At 41.8% G+C, this 17,695-nt stretch overlaps 1 protein-coding gene across 1 annotated transcript in view; it reads left to right on the plus strand.

Moving 5' to 3' along the window:
- Window positions 1-15,206, plus strand: part of HACL1 (2-hydroxyacyl-CoA lyase 1) — a 63,998-nt gene extending 48,792 nt beyond the window's left edge. Inside the window, exons 11-17 of the mRNA XM_044293734.1 lie at window positions 3,553-3,636; window positions 5,904-6,005; window positions 8,033-8,187; window positions 12,259-12,417; window positions 12,548-12,655; window positions 13,673-13,859; window positions 14,953-15,206. Of these exons, the coding sequence (XP_044149669.1) occupies window positions 3,553-3,636; window positions 5,904-6,005; window positions 8,033-8,187; window positions 12,259-12,417; window positions 12,548-12,655; window positions 13,673-13,859; window positions 14,953-14,985 (828 nt within the window). The 3' untranslated portion in view covers window positions 14,986-15,206. The remainder of the gene's footprint in view (window positions 1-3,552; window positions 3,637-5,903; window positions 6,006-8,032; window positions 8,188-12,258; window positions 12,418-12,547; window positions 12,656-13,672; window positions 13,860-14,952) is intronic.
- The last annotated feature ends 2,489 nt before the right edge of the window (window positions 15,207-17,695 follow it).

Genomic DNA, 17,695 nt, shown 5'->3' on the forward strand with positions numbered 1-17,695 from the left:
GATGTGATGGTGTGTTACAAAATGTCATGCTGAAGAGCTTTGCAGTGAGTGTGTATAACAATGTAACGATCCCTTTCTGTATTGTTCACAGTGCGCACCTGGGGAGCGTCCATGGTCAGCATGGGGATGACCTGGGTCTGCCCTTTAAAAAGCACGTTTGTGCGTCTGCACGTGAGTAGCGGTCCGAGGAAGCGCGATCTAGCGCGAAACGGCCATCACCGCCTAACCACACCTGGGCCTGTCCGCTCCCCAGCCTGTGCACTCTACGCTATTTTGCTGAACGGCAATTAAAGCATCTATGAAGCATCGACCCTGGTGAGTGCCGCGTGTCTATTATCTACATTCCCGGGTTCCTAATAATTCTTTAGGTGAGTGTACATTGCTGGAAATCGCTGCTTTCCTTCATATACTATATTATGAATGGACTACCTATAGCCACCACTAGCATGAAAACCCCCACATGGCGGTAAAAAATGGTATGTTAGACAAATAAAGGTAAAGGGTAAGCAACAAACCAACCATAATGACCAGGTGTAAAAAAGCACCAAGGTCGTATTGCCAAGAAGGGAGTAACAAGAAACATAGAATGTGTCGGCAGATAAGAACCATTTGGCCCATCTAGTCTGCCCAATATATCTGAATCCTATGAATAGTCCCTGGCCCTATCTTATATGAAGGATGGCCTTATGCCTATCCCATGCATGCTTAAACTCCTTCACTGTATTTGCCGCTACCACTTCTGCAGGAAGGCTATTCCATGCATCCACTACTCTCTCAGTAAAGTAATACTTCCTTATATTACTTTTAAACCTTTGCCCCTCTAATTTAAAACTGTGTCCTCTTGTGGTAGTTTTTCTTCTTTTAAATATGCTCTCCTCCTTTACCGAGTTGATTCCCTTTATGTATTTAAAAGTTTCTATCATATCCCCTCGGTCTCTTCTTTCTTCCAAGCTATACATATTAAGGTCTTTTAACCTTTCCTGGTAAGTTTTATCCTGCAATCAATGGACCAGTTTAGTAGCTCTTCTCTGAACTCTCTCTAGAGTATCTATATCCTTCTGGAGATATGGCCTCCAGTACTGCGCACAATACTCCAAGTGAGGTCTCACCAGTGTTCTGTACAGCGGCATAAGCACTTCACTCTTTCTACTGCTTATACCTCTCCCTATACATCCAAGCATTCTGCTGGCATTTCGTGCTGCTTTATTACATTGTAAGAGGACCAGAGCTCACCTAACGAGGACCGTGTGCTGGATTACCCAGGATGGAACAGGCTGAGGAGAATCCAGTTGTAACGAATCAGAGGGAGGCAAGATAACATGGTGTCCCGCCACAGAATTTAAGTGCTAGAGAGAGAGACAAAATATATTTGGAACAAATTAGTAGAAATAATAATAACAAACAAACTGTTAAAAGAAAGAAATGGGATCCACAGTTGTGGACCCAGCGGTTACAAAAAAGAAAAGCCCAAATTCTCATTAAGGCCCCTGGAACGTAAGGTCCCAAGGGTCCAGATCCAACGGCTCTCCTTTTGGGCTAGCCTCTTGGATATATTGCCTGCACGTAGGTCAACCTGGATGCAGTCCATCCCTCTAACCTTGCGAAAGCTCGGGTTACATGAGTGAAATTCCTTGAAATACCTTGCAACTGGTTTAAGGACCTCAACCTCCTTTACTTCCTGTGCCTTAAGGATGTCCCTTACATGCTCCCGCACGCGGACCCTCAACTCGCGTGTTGTCAAACCCACTTATATCTTGGGGCAGGGGCATAAGGCATAATACACCACTCGCGTGCTGGAGCATGTAAGGGACTAGTTGATTTCGAAAGATTTAGCTCGAGACGAGTCCACAAAGTCAAAAGATCGCTCCATATTAGGGCATGCGGCACATCCGCCGCAGGGTCTGAACCCGGTCTTTGGACTCCCTTGTCCGACACAAAGCTGGTGAGATGTTGGTTGTAAATAGTCTGGTTAGAGGCTATCCCGTAGGGTACTAGCCCTACCTGTCATTTATGTCATTTTAATTATGCTCTAATAAAATACATATTTTTATATTTTGGTACTATGAGCTCCATTTTCTTCTGTTTCTGCTGTTGTACTCGGGAGCTTGTGCCGAGTTACCCTTTAAGGGTGTCCTCTGTGGTCGCATTGGGCGGGCACTGTCCTTTACCCCTCCCTGGGACACCCTGGGTCTTTTTTGTATAGTGGGAGGCATTATCCATTACAGATTTTTCCTTAAATATTATTGAAGTGCCTCAATTCTGTCTCTTTAAGACTATATGATAAAGTAAAGGGTCATTGAGTTTTGGAAAAACTTTTGATATCCTGGTCATAGAGACATGTGTTGATCTGTGGGGGTCTGAGCTCTGAGATCCACACTGATTGCTAGAACGAGAGAGAAGTGCGTGCATCTCGATCTCTCTCCTCTGCAGAGGACTGAATTAAGACAGGCCCATAGACTTTCTAGTGAGCCTGTTTCCTGCAGAGAGTACAGAATGTACTCCCTTCTCTGCCCTTATTCTAGAGATCATGGTGGTCTCAGCAGGACCTCCACAGATCAGAACTTTTGATGTGTTTCTGACATACCGTATTTTTTGCCCTATAAGACGCACTCCCCGCCCAAAAGTGTGGGGAAAAATAGCAGTGCGTCTTATGGGGCGAATGCTGCGACCTTCAGGTGTATCGGCTAAGAGGGAGGAGGGGCTGGAGGCCGGCATCTGGTTCTGTAATGGCAGCGGGGCCCGGTGCAGTCACTGTATTCTACTACACTGGGCCCCGCTCACTGTAGTATAAACATATCTAACTTGTGAATATTGTTGAAGTATTCAAATCATCTTAAATCCAGCGCTGTACTACATACTACTGACTTCTTGGCAGTCAGGAGGCCGGGCGGGCGCTCACAGCATAGCTCACTACGTCACACGCCTGCTCTGCCCACTTTATGAATGAAGCAGGCGGCTCAGGTGCATGGTGCATGATGGGCCCAGTGTAGTAGAATACAGTGACTGCACCAGGCCCTTCTGCCATTGCCATTACAGAACCAGATGCCGGCCCCCATTCACTACACAGGGACACTGTTATGGGGGATCTGTAGATGACACATTAGATAAGATGCTATAGATGTGCCATCCACAGACCACCATTAGTTCAAAACCCACCAAAAGCACACCTTTTGGTTCAAAATATATTTTTTTTCTTATTTTCTTCCTCAAAAACCTAGGTGCGTCTTATGGGCCAGTGCATCTTATAGGGTGAAAAATACGGTATTAAAGTATTTTTGATTTTTTTTAAGACTCTGTGACCCTTTTAAATAATAACCATTTTTGCTTTGCTTAGGTAAGTGTAGTATATTTGAAACAACTGAGGAGCTTTTCGAATAGTTATTCTCTTACCATTCGTTATATGGCACCAATATATTTCACAAATTCCAAACAAATCCAGTTTAGAGCATAAGGATCGTGCACAGTTGATAACATTTTTAGAACTCATGCTTATATAATGTGTTTTTGAATTAAGATTAAAAGCTTTCTTATTTTTTTTATTACATCTAACAGGTTGACATTTGTGCAGAAGAGCTTGGTAATAATGTTAAACCTGTGGCAAGTCTCCTGGGGGATGTTAATGCAGTGACTCAGCAGGTATTTTGAAGACAGTGTAATGACGTGTCTCAATAAATTGGCACTTATCACAGCAGCCGTTCTTCACACTGCAAACTTTTCTTCAAAAATACTTTTGCAATTTAATGTAAAATATTTGTTATGCAAGCTCACCTCCTTCAATATACAAAGTTTGTATGCCATCGTGTTTTGGATCTAAGTGGAAGTATATGTTGTATATGCAGAGATGTTGAAGTTTTTCTTAGTTTTTTTAATGCCACTACTAGTGCTTAAAGGAATGCCCCCGAGAACATAATCTTATCACTGCACCATAGACCAGATCCAAATATCAGATATCTTTGGGTTTGACCACTGGGACCCCTAGAGTTATCAGAAATGGTGGTCCCTGAGTCCCCCTTTTCCCCTTTTTGAATGGAGCAGTAGTGAATATGTGAGTGCTACTTTCCTATTCAGACTCTTGACTGAGGAAAACCTGCTCTTGGAATCACTTGGGTCCTGCAGTTTTATCACCAAGAATGAGAGGCCTTAAAGGCTATAGACACCTCTGGGCCAGTTTTTTATTTATTTTTTATTTTATTTTTTATTGCATTTTGGGCTAAGGGTACTTTCACACTTGAGTTTCGTCCTAGGGGCTCTATACCTGGAAAATAACTGATCAGTTTTATCCCCATGCATTCTGAATGGAGAGCAATCCGTTCAGGATGTCTTCAGTTCAGTCTTTTTGACTGATCAGGACAGAGATAAAACCGTAGCATGCTGCGGTTTTATCTTCAGCCAATAAAACTGAAGACTTGCCTGAATGCCGTATCCGGCATTTTTTTTTACATAGAAATGTATTCATGTCGCATCCAGCATTCAAAATGCCGGATCCGTCTCATGCGCAGACTGAAAAAAAGGTGAAGAAAAATGCCGGATCCGTTTTGCCGGATGACACCGGAAAGACTCATCCGGCATTCCAATGCATTTTTCTGAATGATCAGGATCCTGATCAGTCTTATAAATGCCATCAGTTGGCATACGTTTTGCCGGATGCAGCATGCAGTTCCGGCGACGGAACTGCTTGCCGGATCACTCTGCCGCAAGTGTGAAAGTAGCCAAATTTTTTTTTTTGCTCAATTGGTCTTTAATAAAAAAAATATGTTCAGCCATTTCTCAGATACAAGTGTTTAAAAACAATCTGTTTGCAGGTTATCAGTTTTTATTTTCTTTGAATCACATCACTTGACAGAATGTCTTTCAAATGGTGTTTTGAGGTCATCAGATCACAGAGCTATTCATTCGTCTACCAGCACATACACACGCAAAGTTACATTTCTGCGTAGAATTCCTTGTTAAACCCCTGTGCGCTATGACCTTTTAGACTGTCCGATGTTCAAGCAGATTATCGCTAAAGTTTGTACAATGCTTGTTAGCTTAAAGAGGACCTTTCACCGATCCTGACACTGTGAACTAAGTATACAGACATGTAGAGCGGCGCCCGGGGATCTTACTGCACTTACTATTATCCCCGGGCGCCGCTCCGTTCTCCCGCTATGCCCTCCGGTATCTTCGCTCACTAAGTTATAGTAGGCAGAGATTTCAGTCTCTAAGTTATGGTAGGCGGAGTCTGCCCTTGTTCTGCTGTAGCGCTGGCCAATCGCAGCGCAGAGCTCACAGCCTGGGAGGTCGCACTGTGATGTGATTGGCCAGCGCTACAGCAGAACAAGGGCAGACTCCGCCTACTATAACTTAGTGACCAAAGAGAACGGAGTGGCGCCCAGGGATAATAGTAAGTGCAGTGAGATCCCCGGGCGCCGCTCTCCATGTCTGTATACTTAGTTCACAATGTCCGGATCGGTGAAAGGTCCTCTTTAATCTGCTGGTGTAAAAGTGCCATGTAAATGCAGCGGTCTCCTTAACCAACGAGCAGGCGATAATTGGGAAAACGGAATAAAACGCTGTCAAAAAGTTGGATGTACTGCAAAATGGTAGCGGTAAAAACTACAGATCACTTGCAAATAAAAGCCCTCACACCTATAACCTTTTTAATAGAAAATATATAAATTTAGTATGATTAACTGTACTGTGTGTACAGTGAATGATTTTATATAAAAAATATATATTTGATAGAAGATATGGTTAATTAAATGGTGTCATTTAAAAAATAATAATATAAGCCTTCCTATGACTGACTGAACGGAAAATAAATTATGGCTATTGGAAGGTGAAAAAGGAAACGGCAAAAACTAAAAATTTTGGCATTAAGGTTTGGTTTTTCCTATGCTAACTCCTTTTCACTATTCCATAAGCTTCTAGGACAACTGCAAAAACTTTCCTGGAAATATCCACCCAATACTGGATGGTGGAATAGCCTGAGGAAGAAGATAAAGGCAAACGAGGAGAACTCAAAGGTGACCATCAGTTACAAAAGTAATGTGTGGGTTGCGTGGTGTCCATCTCAGAGGTGAAATGGCCATGCATGATTAATTTTTAATAGTTATCTTATGTACAATTATTTTTCTTGTCCACTCTTTTCCTGTAACATTTTTGGCTACTTCACTTTGTGAGAAAATACACTGAACAAAAATATAAACGCAACACTTTCGGTTTTGTGCCCATTTTGCATGAGATGAATTCAAAGATCTGAAACATTTTCTACATACACAATAGACCCATTAATCTCAAATATTATTCACAAATCTGTCTAAATCTGTGTTAGTGAGCACGTCTCCTTTGCCGAGATAATCCATCCCACCTCACAGGTGTGGCATATCAAGGTGCTGATTAGACAGCATGAATATTGCACAGGTGTGCCTTAGACCAGTGTTTCCCAACCAGTGTGCCTCCAGCTGTTGCAAAACTACAACTCCCAGCATGCCCGGACAGCCTTTGGTTGTGCGGGCATGCTGGGAGTTGTAGTTTTGCAACAGCTGGAGGCACACTGGTTGGGAAACACTGCCTTAGACTGCCCACAATAAAAGGCCACTCTGAAATGTGCAGTTTGATCACAATGCCACAAATGTTGCAATGTTTGAGGGAGCGTGCAATTGGCATGCTGACTGCCGGAATGTCTACCAGAGCTGTTGCCCGTGCAATGAATGTTCTTTTCTCTACCATAAGCCATCTCCAAAGGAGTTTCATGGAATTTGGCAGTACATCCAACCGACCTCACAGCTGCAGACCACGTGTTACCACACCAGCCCAGGACCTCCACATCCAGCATGTTCACCTCCATGATCGTCTGAGACCAGCCACCCGGACAGCTGCAGCTACAATCGGTTTGCATAACCAAAGAATTTCTGCACAAACTGTCAGAAACCGTCTCAGGGAAACTTATCTGCATGCTCGTAGTCCTCATCGAGGTCTGGACCTGACTGCAGTTCGTCATCGTAACCGACTTGAGTGGGCAAATGCTCACATTTGATGGCGTCTGCCACGTTGGAGAGGAGTTCTGTTCACGGATGAGTCCCGGTTTTCACTGTTCAGGGCAGATGGCAGACAGCGTGTGTGGCATCGTGTGGGTGAGCGGTTTGCGGACGTCCACGTTGTGGATCGAGTGGCCCATGGTGGAGGTGGGGTTAAGGTATGGGCAGGCGTATGTTATGGACAACGAACACGGGTGCATTTTATTGATGACATTTTAAATGCACAGAGATACAGTGATGAGATCCTGAGGCCCATTGTTGTGCCATTCATCCACGACCATCACCTCATGTTGCAGCATGATAATGCACGGGCCCATATTGCACAGGATCTGTACACAATTCCTGGAAGCTGAAAACATCCCAGTTCTTGCATGGTCAGCATACTCACCGGACATGCCAACCATTGAGCATGTTTGGGAAGCTCTGGATCTCCGTATGCGACAGCGTGTTCCAGTTCCTACCAATATTCTGCAACTTCGCACAGTTATTGAAGAGGAGTGGACCAACATTCCACAGGCCACAATCAACAACCTGATCAACTCTATGCGACGGAGATGTGTTGCACTGCTTGAGGCAAATGGTGGCCCCACCAGATACTGACTGGTTTTCTGACCCCCAGTAAGGCAAAACTGTGCACGTTTCAGAGTGGCCTTTTATTGTGGGCAGTCTAAGGCACACCTGTGCAATATTCATGCTGTCTAATCAGCACCTTGATATGCCACACCTGTGAGGTGGGATGGATTATCTCGGCAAAGGAGATGTGCTCACTAACACAGATTTAGACAGATTTGTGAACAATATTTCAGAGTAATGGGTCTTTTGTGTATGTAGAAAGTGTTTCAGATCTTTGAGTTCAGCTCATGCAAAATGGGAGCAAAACCAAAAGTGTTGCGTTTATATTTTTGTTCAGTGTATATAACCGAGTAAAAATTCCTGAAAAAGTTTCTGTGGACCTTTTTAACTTTATTAGTGTTTATGTAAATTTCTAATTTATTTTTTCCCATTTTACATAGCAACTGGCATCGGGAACATCTGTCCCAATGAACTATTATACTGTGTTTCGCCATGTTAAGGAGGCTTTGCCTAATGACTGTATTATTGTGAGTGAGGGGGCCAACACAATGGACATCGGCCGTACTGTACTTCAAAACTTTTATCCACGTCACAGGTAAGTTAAAGTGAATGTTCACCTTTCAGCACCATGATATTTTGGGGTCCAAAACTCTGTGCTGTTAAATTTATTAAATACATTTTTTAATATACTGTTATAGTGGTGAAAGCTCAGTTTTTCTGACACAGGGCTTCAAATCCCATGAAAAGACTTGGATCCAAAAGATAATGAGGCAGATTTAAGGTGGGTTTACACAGACCGATGGAGCTGCCGATTGTCGGGAAGGAAGCGTTCCTTCCCGACCGTCTGCTGCTTACTCGGGGCATTTACATGCTGTGATCTCCTTCACAGTATAAGGGCTCATGCACCCGACCCATGTGCCTTCCGCAATTTGTGGAACGGAACAGGAGGCCCATTATAGAGATGCCTATTCTTGTCCACAATAATTTTTGCGGGGCCACGGAACAGAGCAACGGATGTGGACAGCACACAGAGTGCTGTCCGTATCTTTTGCTGACCCGTTGAAATGAATGGTTCCGTATACGGAATCAAAATAAGGTCTATGTACGGAATACAAAAAAAAGTTTGTGTGCATGAGCCCTAAGGCTGAGGAATCGCTATTGCGATCCCTCGTCCTCCTACAGAATCACAGTTTCTGGGCAGCAGATCTCTGTTTAGACCGCAAGATCTTTTCTCTGCCTTTACACCAAATATTGGATGGCTTATATCTGCATCAGAAAGGGGCATTCTAACTTTTAGATATCGATGAGCTATCTTTCAGCTAGATCATCAATATCAGATTATTTGGGGTCTGACACCCATTGCTCCCACTGATCAGGACCTGAGCCATTTAGTTTTTGCCAGCTGCCAAAAGCCGCCACTAATCAGTAAGTAGGGTTGCATCGGGTATTGAATTATTGATTCGATACCAGGACTTGCCTTTTACTGATACTAGTCTGTGCTATTGCGCAGCCTAGTATCAGAGAACATGGCACAGTCTGCTGTCAGCGTGCGCCATGTTCGCTCAGCAGCACAGGGGAGAAGGAAGCAGTCTCTGCCTCCCCCTGTGCCGCAGCCGCCACCAATGGCAAGTTAGAGGGGAAGAGGACGGGAGGGGCTGTGGCCACTGCACCACCAATGAAGATAACTCGCCCATTAATTCAAATACAGAAGGTGGGTGCTGGCTGCAGAATCGTATAGCCGGCACCCGACCTCTATGACGGAAATTTCAATTTCTCTACTTTTTATTATAGATACTTGCTTTACAACAAGGTCTGCAGCTTATGTGGTCCTGCATGACCGGAATACTCCAAGATTTAATGCAACAACAAAAAGAAGAGTATATATAATACCTTACATATGAAATATATATTTTTATTAATGATTTAAAAAGTGTACAAAACACTGTCATGAATAACATATAGTATGAGTTTCCAAAGTTGTTAATACAACATCTATAGCGTCTAATGATGGATTTAATACATATACATGAGTTGCAAATCATTTGTGCAAGGAAAACACTATATGCGTGACCTTATGAACTGCAGGGTATGGTAATCTCTGCTGAACTAAAGTGCAAGTGTATCTCAACATCTATCTCATGCAATGTAAAGTGCATAATGGTGGATAAGATCAATGATCTATCTGTACCTGTAACGTGACGATATGGACGAAGGTGCCGCTCCTCGACGCGCGTTTCGTCGTCAGTGACTTACATAGATTAGTAATACCTCCAAAAATAGTTATTACTTTACATTCCCCATATGTCTACTTCATGTTTGGATCATTTTGGGAATGCCATTTTATTTTTTTGGGGACGTTACAAGGTTTAGAAGTTTAGAAGCAAATCTTGAAATTTTTCATAAAATTTCTAAAACCCACTTTTTCAGGACCAGTTTAGGTCTGAAGTCACTTTGTGAGGCTTACATAATAGAAACCACTCAAAAATTACCCCATTTTACAAACTACACTCCTCAAGGTATTCAAAACTGATTTTACAAACTTTGTTAACCCTTTAGGTGTGCCACAAGAATTAATGGGAAATAGAGATCAAATTTCACTTTTTTGGCAAATTTTTTTCCATTTGAATCAATTTTTTTTCCAGTTACAAAGCAAGGGTTAACAGCCAAACAAAACTCAAGACTTATGACCCTGATTCTGTAGTTTACAGAAACACCCCATATGTGGTTGTAAACTGCTGTACGGGCACACGGCAGGGCGCAGAAGGAAAGGAATGCCATACGGTTTTTGGAAGCCAAATTTTTGGAAACTACGGGATAGGGTGGTAAATATGATTTTTGGTTGCTCTATATTACACTTTTCGTGAGGCAAGGTAACCAGAAATAGTGGTTTAGGCACTGTTTTTAATTTTTTGTTATTTACAACATTCATCTGACAGGATAGAGCAGGTTGTCACGGACGCGACAATACCAATTATGAAAACCTGGGGGGGGGGGGGGGCAGATCCTGAACTTGTGGTCCACTGCCCAGCAAAAATGAATACAATGGAGGATGCCCGCAGCGGACCACAAGTGCAGGATCCCCCCCCCCCCCCTCCCCCCGGTATAGATGCACCACTGCATATGGGGTTGAGCACTTCCTGCTTTTTAAAGGGCTTCTGTCATCCCACTAAACTGTGTGTGTTTGTTTTTTTTTTTGTTTTGTTTTGTGTAGTTATAATCCCTATACTGCGATTTATCCATACATAATGTGATTAATCATTTTGGTTCAGTAGATTTTGCTAAAAACATACTTTTATAATATGTAAATTACCTGTCTACCAGCAAGTAGGGCGGCTACTTGCTGGTAGCAGCCGCATCCTCCTATCATAATGACGCCCCCTCCGCATGTTGATTGACAGGGCCAGGGAACGGGATCGTTCTCTGCTGGCCCTGTTTGCATTCAAAATCTCGCGCCTGTGCCGTACCTGTCTTCAATCGGCGCAGGCGCACTGAGAGGCGGACGCTCTCTCGGCTGCTCCATCCTCAATGCGCCGGGTGTAGATGTAACGTCATCGGCGCAGGCGCATTGAGGATGGAGCGGCCGAGCGAGCGTCCGCCTCTCAGTGCAGTCTCCATTACAACAGCCTGTTCTGTCTGTCCTCTCTGTACTTCATGTCTCCTCATGAACTCCATTCCTACAAAGATTTAGGAATAGGATGGTGGACATTTTATTTCTACTAATTATTGCTTCCTACACAAAACGACCCATTATAACTAATGAAAGGTATTTGGGAATATATTTATATTAAAGTAATATTTTAAGTATTTTCATTTTCCTAATTCCTGGAGAACTCCTTTAACAAGCTCTGCCTCCAAGTCATGTCTCAAGGCCTATTTAAAGGGTCGAACATTGACTTATACGATAGCTGGCTTACATCTGGTGACATCAAAGGCTGAGCTTGTTAAGAGCTTATTAGCATCCCTTTCTTCCCTTTTTTATTTTTCTTTTTGGTGCATTGGTTCATAAATGGGTCAAACTTTATTAAACATTATATACCAGAAATGCGGCAAATTTTGCCACCGCTTGCCATTGTAAATTTGCCCCGATATTCCGGCAGCCCGCAGCTGCTTCTAGAGAGAGCTTAACTACTGCAACTGCATACTGTCTTTATCTGACTTCTATATAAGTGGATATCCCATTATTAATGTAAAAATGAAAATAAAACATCATATAGTACAGGACCTCTTTCAAACAGCAGGTGGCGCTACACAGATTTTATTGAATAACTCGGTGGCCATACAAAACTTTAATTATATGCAATTACAAAAGTATTTAGATCCAGGTGCTGGTTTGAAATCTGTACAATATATTTTGTGGGATCGGCTGGGGTCCCAGCTGTTAGAAAGTCTCGGAAAACCCTTTTAAATGTACAGTATACCAGTATGCAGAAAGCTTCTGTGCACCCTCTAGTGGCAGCTAGAATGTTATATTAAATCTGTCTCTGCAAGGGATTTGAAACTTTTTATCAGAAAAACAGAACTCTGATCACTATGAAGATAGAGTATATCTACCTACCTACATATCTATGAAGCTGCTCAGGTTTTACTGTGCACTACTTTCATTTATCAGTGTTACTAATTATTAAATTATGTGATATATATAACAGCTTACCTATTTTCCCAACAGGCTGGATGCTGGCACTTTTGGCACAATGGGTGTTGGTCTGGGATTTGCCATAGCAGCAGCCATGGTTGTTAAATATGAGGCCCCAGGAAAGCGTGTTGTTTGTGTGGAAGGGGATAGTGCATTTGGCTTTTCCGGTATGGAGGTTGAAACAATCTGCAGGTAAGATGAAATTGAAGCCATGTCTCTGCATGCGATTGCATTTAATGTGTGAAAAGTGATGGTAATATTGACCAAATGTATTATGTTATCGTACATTCTTCTGTTATCACATATTTATTTATTTTTATAGATACAACCTTCCAATAATAATAATTGTTGTTAATAACAATGGAATTTATAATGGGTTTGATGAAGACTCTTGGGCCAACATGTTAAAGGCTGGGGACCCAGCATCTATGTAAGTACCATAATGCTCTCAGCTTTTATGGGTTTTATAGAAGTATAGAACAAAAATAATTCTAATGTTTGCAATTCTTTACATACAGTGTAAACAGGGGAGATTGAAGAGGATTTCTGAGATCACTACATATTTATAGCCTGTTATAGCTTTCATTGTGGCAGTGTTGAGCGTTTTATGCCTCAGTATTTGTACATGCGTTTGTATGTTTGAGGATAAATGTGTGGGGTCTTTGGAGTTCTTGGAAGCAAAATCTAGGTAGAGCCTTACTCACAAGGGAGTAGCTATAGAGGGTGCAGAGGCAGCTGTTACATCCAGAATCTGCAACAGAAAAAAAAATCATAATATTTCACACATGCCATTTCGTGTCTGACTTTTATGTCTTTTTGTGATTTCCCCCCCCCCCCCTTCCTTTTATATACATAGCTCTTGATAACTTTTTAAAAATGGATGGAAAAGAAGGTTTGTTTAGCTGCCACGGCTGTTTTTGTTTTGCGGACCACAAACTGCAGATCCACAAAACCCTGGCACCGCTGCGTGCACTCCACATTACGGTGCGCTTCTGTGTCTGTGCGGCCGCACCACAAAAGATAGGACATATCCTATATTTGGTCCATCTTCCGGATTGCGGACCCTTTTGAAGTCGATGGGTCATCACCACAATGTGGGGGGGGCACACGGCCAGGGCCCGTGGATTGCGGGCCACAAAATGGACACGGACATCACACGGTCGTGTGAATAAAGCCTTACTCCAATAGGAGGGTGGTGTCAAAACTACGGTAACATCCTAGACAAAAGAGCAAAGTTTAAAATTGCACCAAAGTTATCAAAAAAAGGAGGTGACAGTTATTAAATTTGGGGCACATTACGGCTATGTAGGCTCGTGCAGACTTAATAAAAAAATTACCCTCATGATAAATTCCCCATTATGTATGCATCCTAAGAATCCTTTATATAAGTAATATATGTTTGTGTGTGTATGTAAATATATATTTTTATTTATTTTTTTCCCCCTAGAGCACCTCCTGTTTCTCTGAAGCCAAATGCTCGCTATGAGCAGGTAATGATGGCCTTTGGTGGGAAAGGATACTTTGTGCGTACTCCCGCAGAACTGCAGCAAGCTCTGAATTCCAGCTTCTCAGATAAAAATTTGCCATCTCTTATCAATGTCATGATAGATCCACAGTCTGACCGGAAGACACAGGTAACGTCATTACATTCACTAGCCATTACACCAGAATGGCTGCAACGCTCTATAGTGTTTGCTCTAGTTCAAAAGCACACAAGTCTTGTTTTGCTGGATAGAGGTGAACTTTCTATTTTGGTGGATCCAGGCGATTTTTCTGCCAGTAAGCTGATGTGTTTGGCACACCATAGTCAGTTCTCGCCAAAATTGTCTGGATCCACCACCTTCAGAACACATTTCATGGAATCTCAAACAGTAGCTACCTCAGGATTCGTATAATGTATCGATTTAAGCAGGCCATATATATTAATAATGTGTATGTGGGGCTGGGGCACTTGACTCTCCCCTGATTGCAGATGCAGATCGGGCAAGTTGGATTTCAACTGCCTGATGCTTTTGTTCTTGAAGAGCTAAGTATCAGCCAGAGAAGTAAAATAGTGGCTTCCTCGCCTTTTTCCTACTGAGATCACACGCTTGCTTGGCCAAAAGGCAATGGGACTGAGTGGAACTGGAGTAATCGCTACCGGCCAAAAAACTTGCCTGGCCGACTGCTTTCATTTTCTTTATAGCCATCCTATGCAGCACTTTTACGATTTTGTGCAAACCAAGGCAATTTTCTTATTAAATGCCTTTTATATAGTAGCATGTGGTGATTACATGGTCCAATTTTTGGGATTGAACCAAATGTTCTTAATAATTGTCTGGTGAGCAGAGATGATCGCTTAACATACAGCAGTCATCTCCTCTTAATGGGGATGAATGATCACTACTGTGATTGCTCATCCCAATACAGTTTCATTATTTGCTGGCAGAACATCTCTGTTCACACGAGTAATGATTTTATGTGCCTCATAAAAAATGCAATTACCCAATGAACGATTGTTTGCTTGTTCATATTGTGACTGCTGACACTTTTACACAAGGGAATTATGGAGAACGAGCATTCTGCAAACACTCTCTCATAATTGTCCTGATACTCGGCACATGTAAAACACCCAAAAGTGGAAAGAAACAACTAGTATATTTGTATAGGTGATGAGTGTATGTACCTACTTATTGTTGGGTAAAGTAAAGTTCATGTTATCGATCCTTTTTATTTTCTTCTTTTCAGGAATTTCCGTGGCTGACTCGTTCCAATTTGTGATTAACAAACACATCCTGTGACCATCTGTCTGAATCTGATCGGGGAGCAATGACAATAATTCAAACTAAATGGATATCTACTTGTATTAATTACGTTTCTGTAATGTTGTACACATTAAACCTTAAAGGGTAACTGTCATATTTTTTTTATTTGCTAGTTTATTAGAGCTAGGCATGTATACCTGAGTTAGTCTGTCAATGATTAATAAAAGATCTGTAACTACCCTATAATAGCAGCTTTCATTAATGTCCTCTGTCCCTTCCCACTGCTCCCTTTTAAAAGACAGTTGCTATGGCTTGTCTGTCTCCGGCTAAGAAGACAGGAGCCACTACAAGACAGGAGCCACTAGAAGCCACTACATGCCTGCATTAGGCTTCATAGTGAGGAGGCGTGTCCCTCAGTAATCCAATCTGATTGGCTCGCAGGGAGCTGCTGGCTACAGCAAGCATGTATGGGAAGTGAAGGAAGGCAGTTTTGACCTCAGAGAATTGGCAAAGGAGCCATCTTGAGAAGGTCCTCATATTGTAAATGTTTAATCATCCATAACGAAGGGGAAAAACTCAAGGAAAACAGTGGTATGTGAAGAAACTAAAGATTGCTTTATGCATAATGCTGCTGCAGCAGTAACATGCTAAAATTGATTTTATTTTTATTTTTTATGAAAACATGACCGTTACACTTTAATTTCTAAAGAAGGTACTTACCGTTATTACGGTCATAATAATTTCAGTTATAATTAATTCCTAAACTAAAACTAGCAATGATTGTAGTACCACAAGTTCTAGTGGGACATTTATAAAGGTTATGTAAAATAATTTCATTTGATGAACATACAGATAGTGCCTTCATTAAGTATTCATACCCCAGGCCCTCTAGTCATTCATACACCTAAGAGTAACATGCAACCCTCACAGATGCTTATATATATACACACATATACATACTTGACTGGTAAGACAGATACTACAAAAACAACACATTACATAGAATACACCGCCACACACAAACAACCACCTCCGTTCCTGCCCTCCCTGGATGCTAAGCAAATGTGGCTAATGTTTATAGAATATATCCAGATTCCACCAATATACTGCCTACTCGATTTATGCTTCTACCCATTTCAGATCCAGCAGAAACACAAGAAAATGGAGCTCATAGTACCAAAAATATAAAATATGTATTTTATTGGAGCATAATTAAAATTACATAAATGAAAAAAACTGTAAATGTAATGCCATTAACAGGATAGGAGCAGAGGACAGAAAAGAAAGAGCGCCACCCTGGGGAAAAACACAGGTCAAAAATACATTATATATGTTAATCATAGGGAAATACTGGGTACAGTGCCCAACCTATGAGAAGGGACAATAAGGTTGAGATAGAGATAGATAGATAGAGAGAGAGATATCTATCTATCATGAGAACCCCCACATGGCGGTAAAAAAATTGTATGTTAGACAAATAAAGGTAAGGGGTAAGCAACAAACCAACCATAATGACCAGGTGTAATAAAGCACCAAGGTCGTATTGCCAAGAAGGGAGTAACAAGACCAGAGCTCACCTAATGAGAACCGTGTGCTGGATTACCCAGGATGGCGCTACCCCAATGCGCGTTTCTGCGTGCCTTCGTCAGAGGGTAACGCCATCACTGTGAATCTGATATTTACAGCCTCTCTCAACCAATGAAAAGATCGATACTCACTTATCCCCAGGTGTGCATGTCCATTGGCAGCGCGAGAATCCCGCAAAACCGCGTCCAGCTGCCCCACGGCCGGCGTCCTGCCGACATGCCCACACCACGGGACGCAGTCACCTGATCGGACGGCTACGGCGTAAGGACGCGAGGCGCCACCGGATGACGCGCACACACATCACACAAGAGGAGGATCCGGGCACCAGCATAACAGTGTAACAGTATGCCTCCCGTAGAAAAAAAAATATTGTCTCAGCCGAAAGATATCATATGTATATGCATCAATATAACATGATATGCATTGAACATAATACACACCTACATATAATCCATGATTTGTTAAACACATCACTATATACACATCATAATAAGGTAAGTATGCAGACATAAACAGCGCACGCAATGGTGGTTAAAGGTACATGATACATAAAAATGTGTGAATCTGATGATATAAAGAAATACAAAATATAAAGATTGACAATACTAAAGGAAAGAAACGGTGACCGTAAATATTGCAATAGATCATAAACAAAAATAGTAAGAACAATAATTATCAAAATCAGGTGACCTTGGGCATGATAAGGTATGGTGCGAAAAACAACATAATGCAATCAAGTTAATATTTAGATCCATGATTGCAAGCGTGAAAATGTAGTACTGGTGAAATAAAAAATATACAAATTGCACTGAAAATAGTCGTCATACTATGAAAACTACATAGTTTATAAAGTGCACTGTGCAAAGGCCGGTTACATAAGGTAAGATATTTATATCTCGGTTAGAAGAATAAAGCTATACAGTGATCAAACACCATTAGACCAACATATATATATATATATATATATATATATATAAAATCACAGTAGTATACTGTACAAGAGAATGTATAGGAAGATAAATAAATAAAATGGTGAAGTGCCAGTGTGCATAAAAATAAGGAGGGAAAAGAGGAAGGGGGGAAAGGGAAAAAGGAAGAAGGGAAACATGGTAATTGTATAACTGTGCACATGAACAAAT

The sequence above is a fragment of the Bufo gargarizans genome, chromosome 5 (assembly GCF_014858855.1).
Source record: "Bufo gargarizans isolate SCDJY-AF-19 chromosome 5, ASM1485885v1, whole genome shotgun sequence".
NCBI classification, from domain to species: Eukaryota; Metazoa; Chordata; class Amphibia; order Anura; family Bufonidae; genus Bufo; species Bufo gargarizans.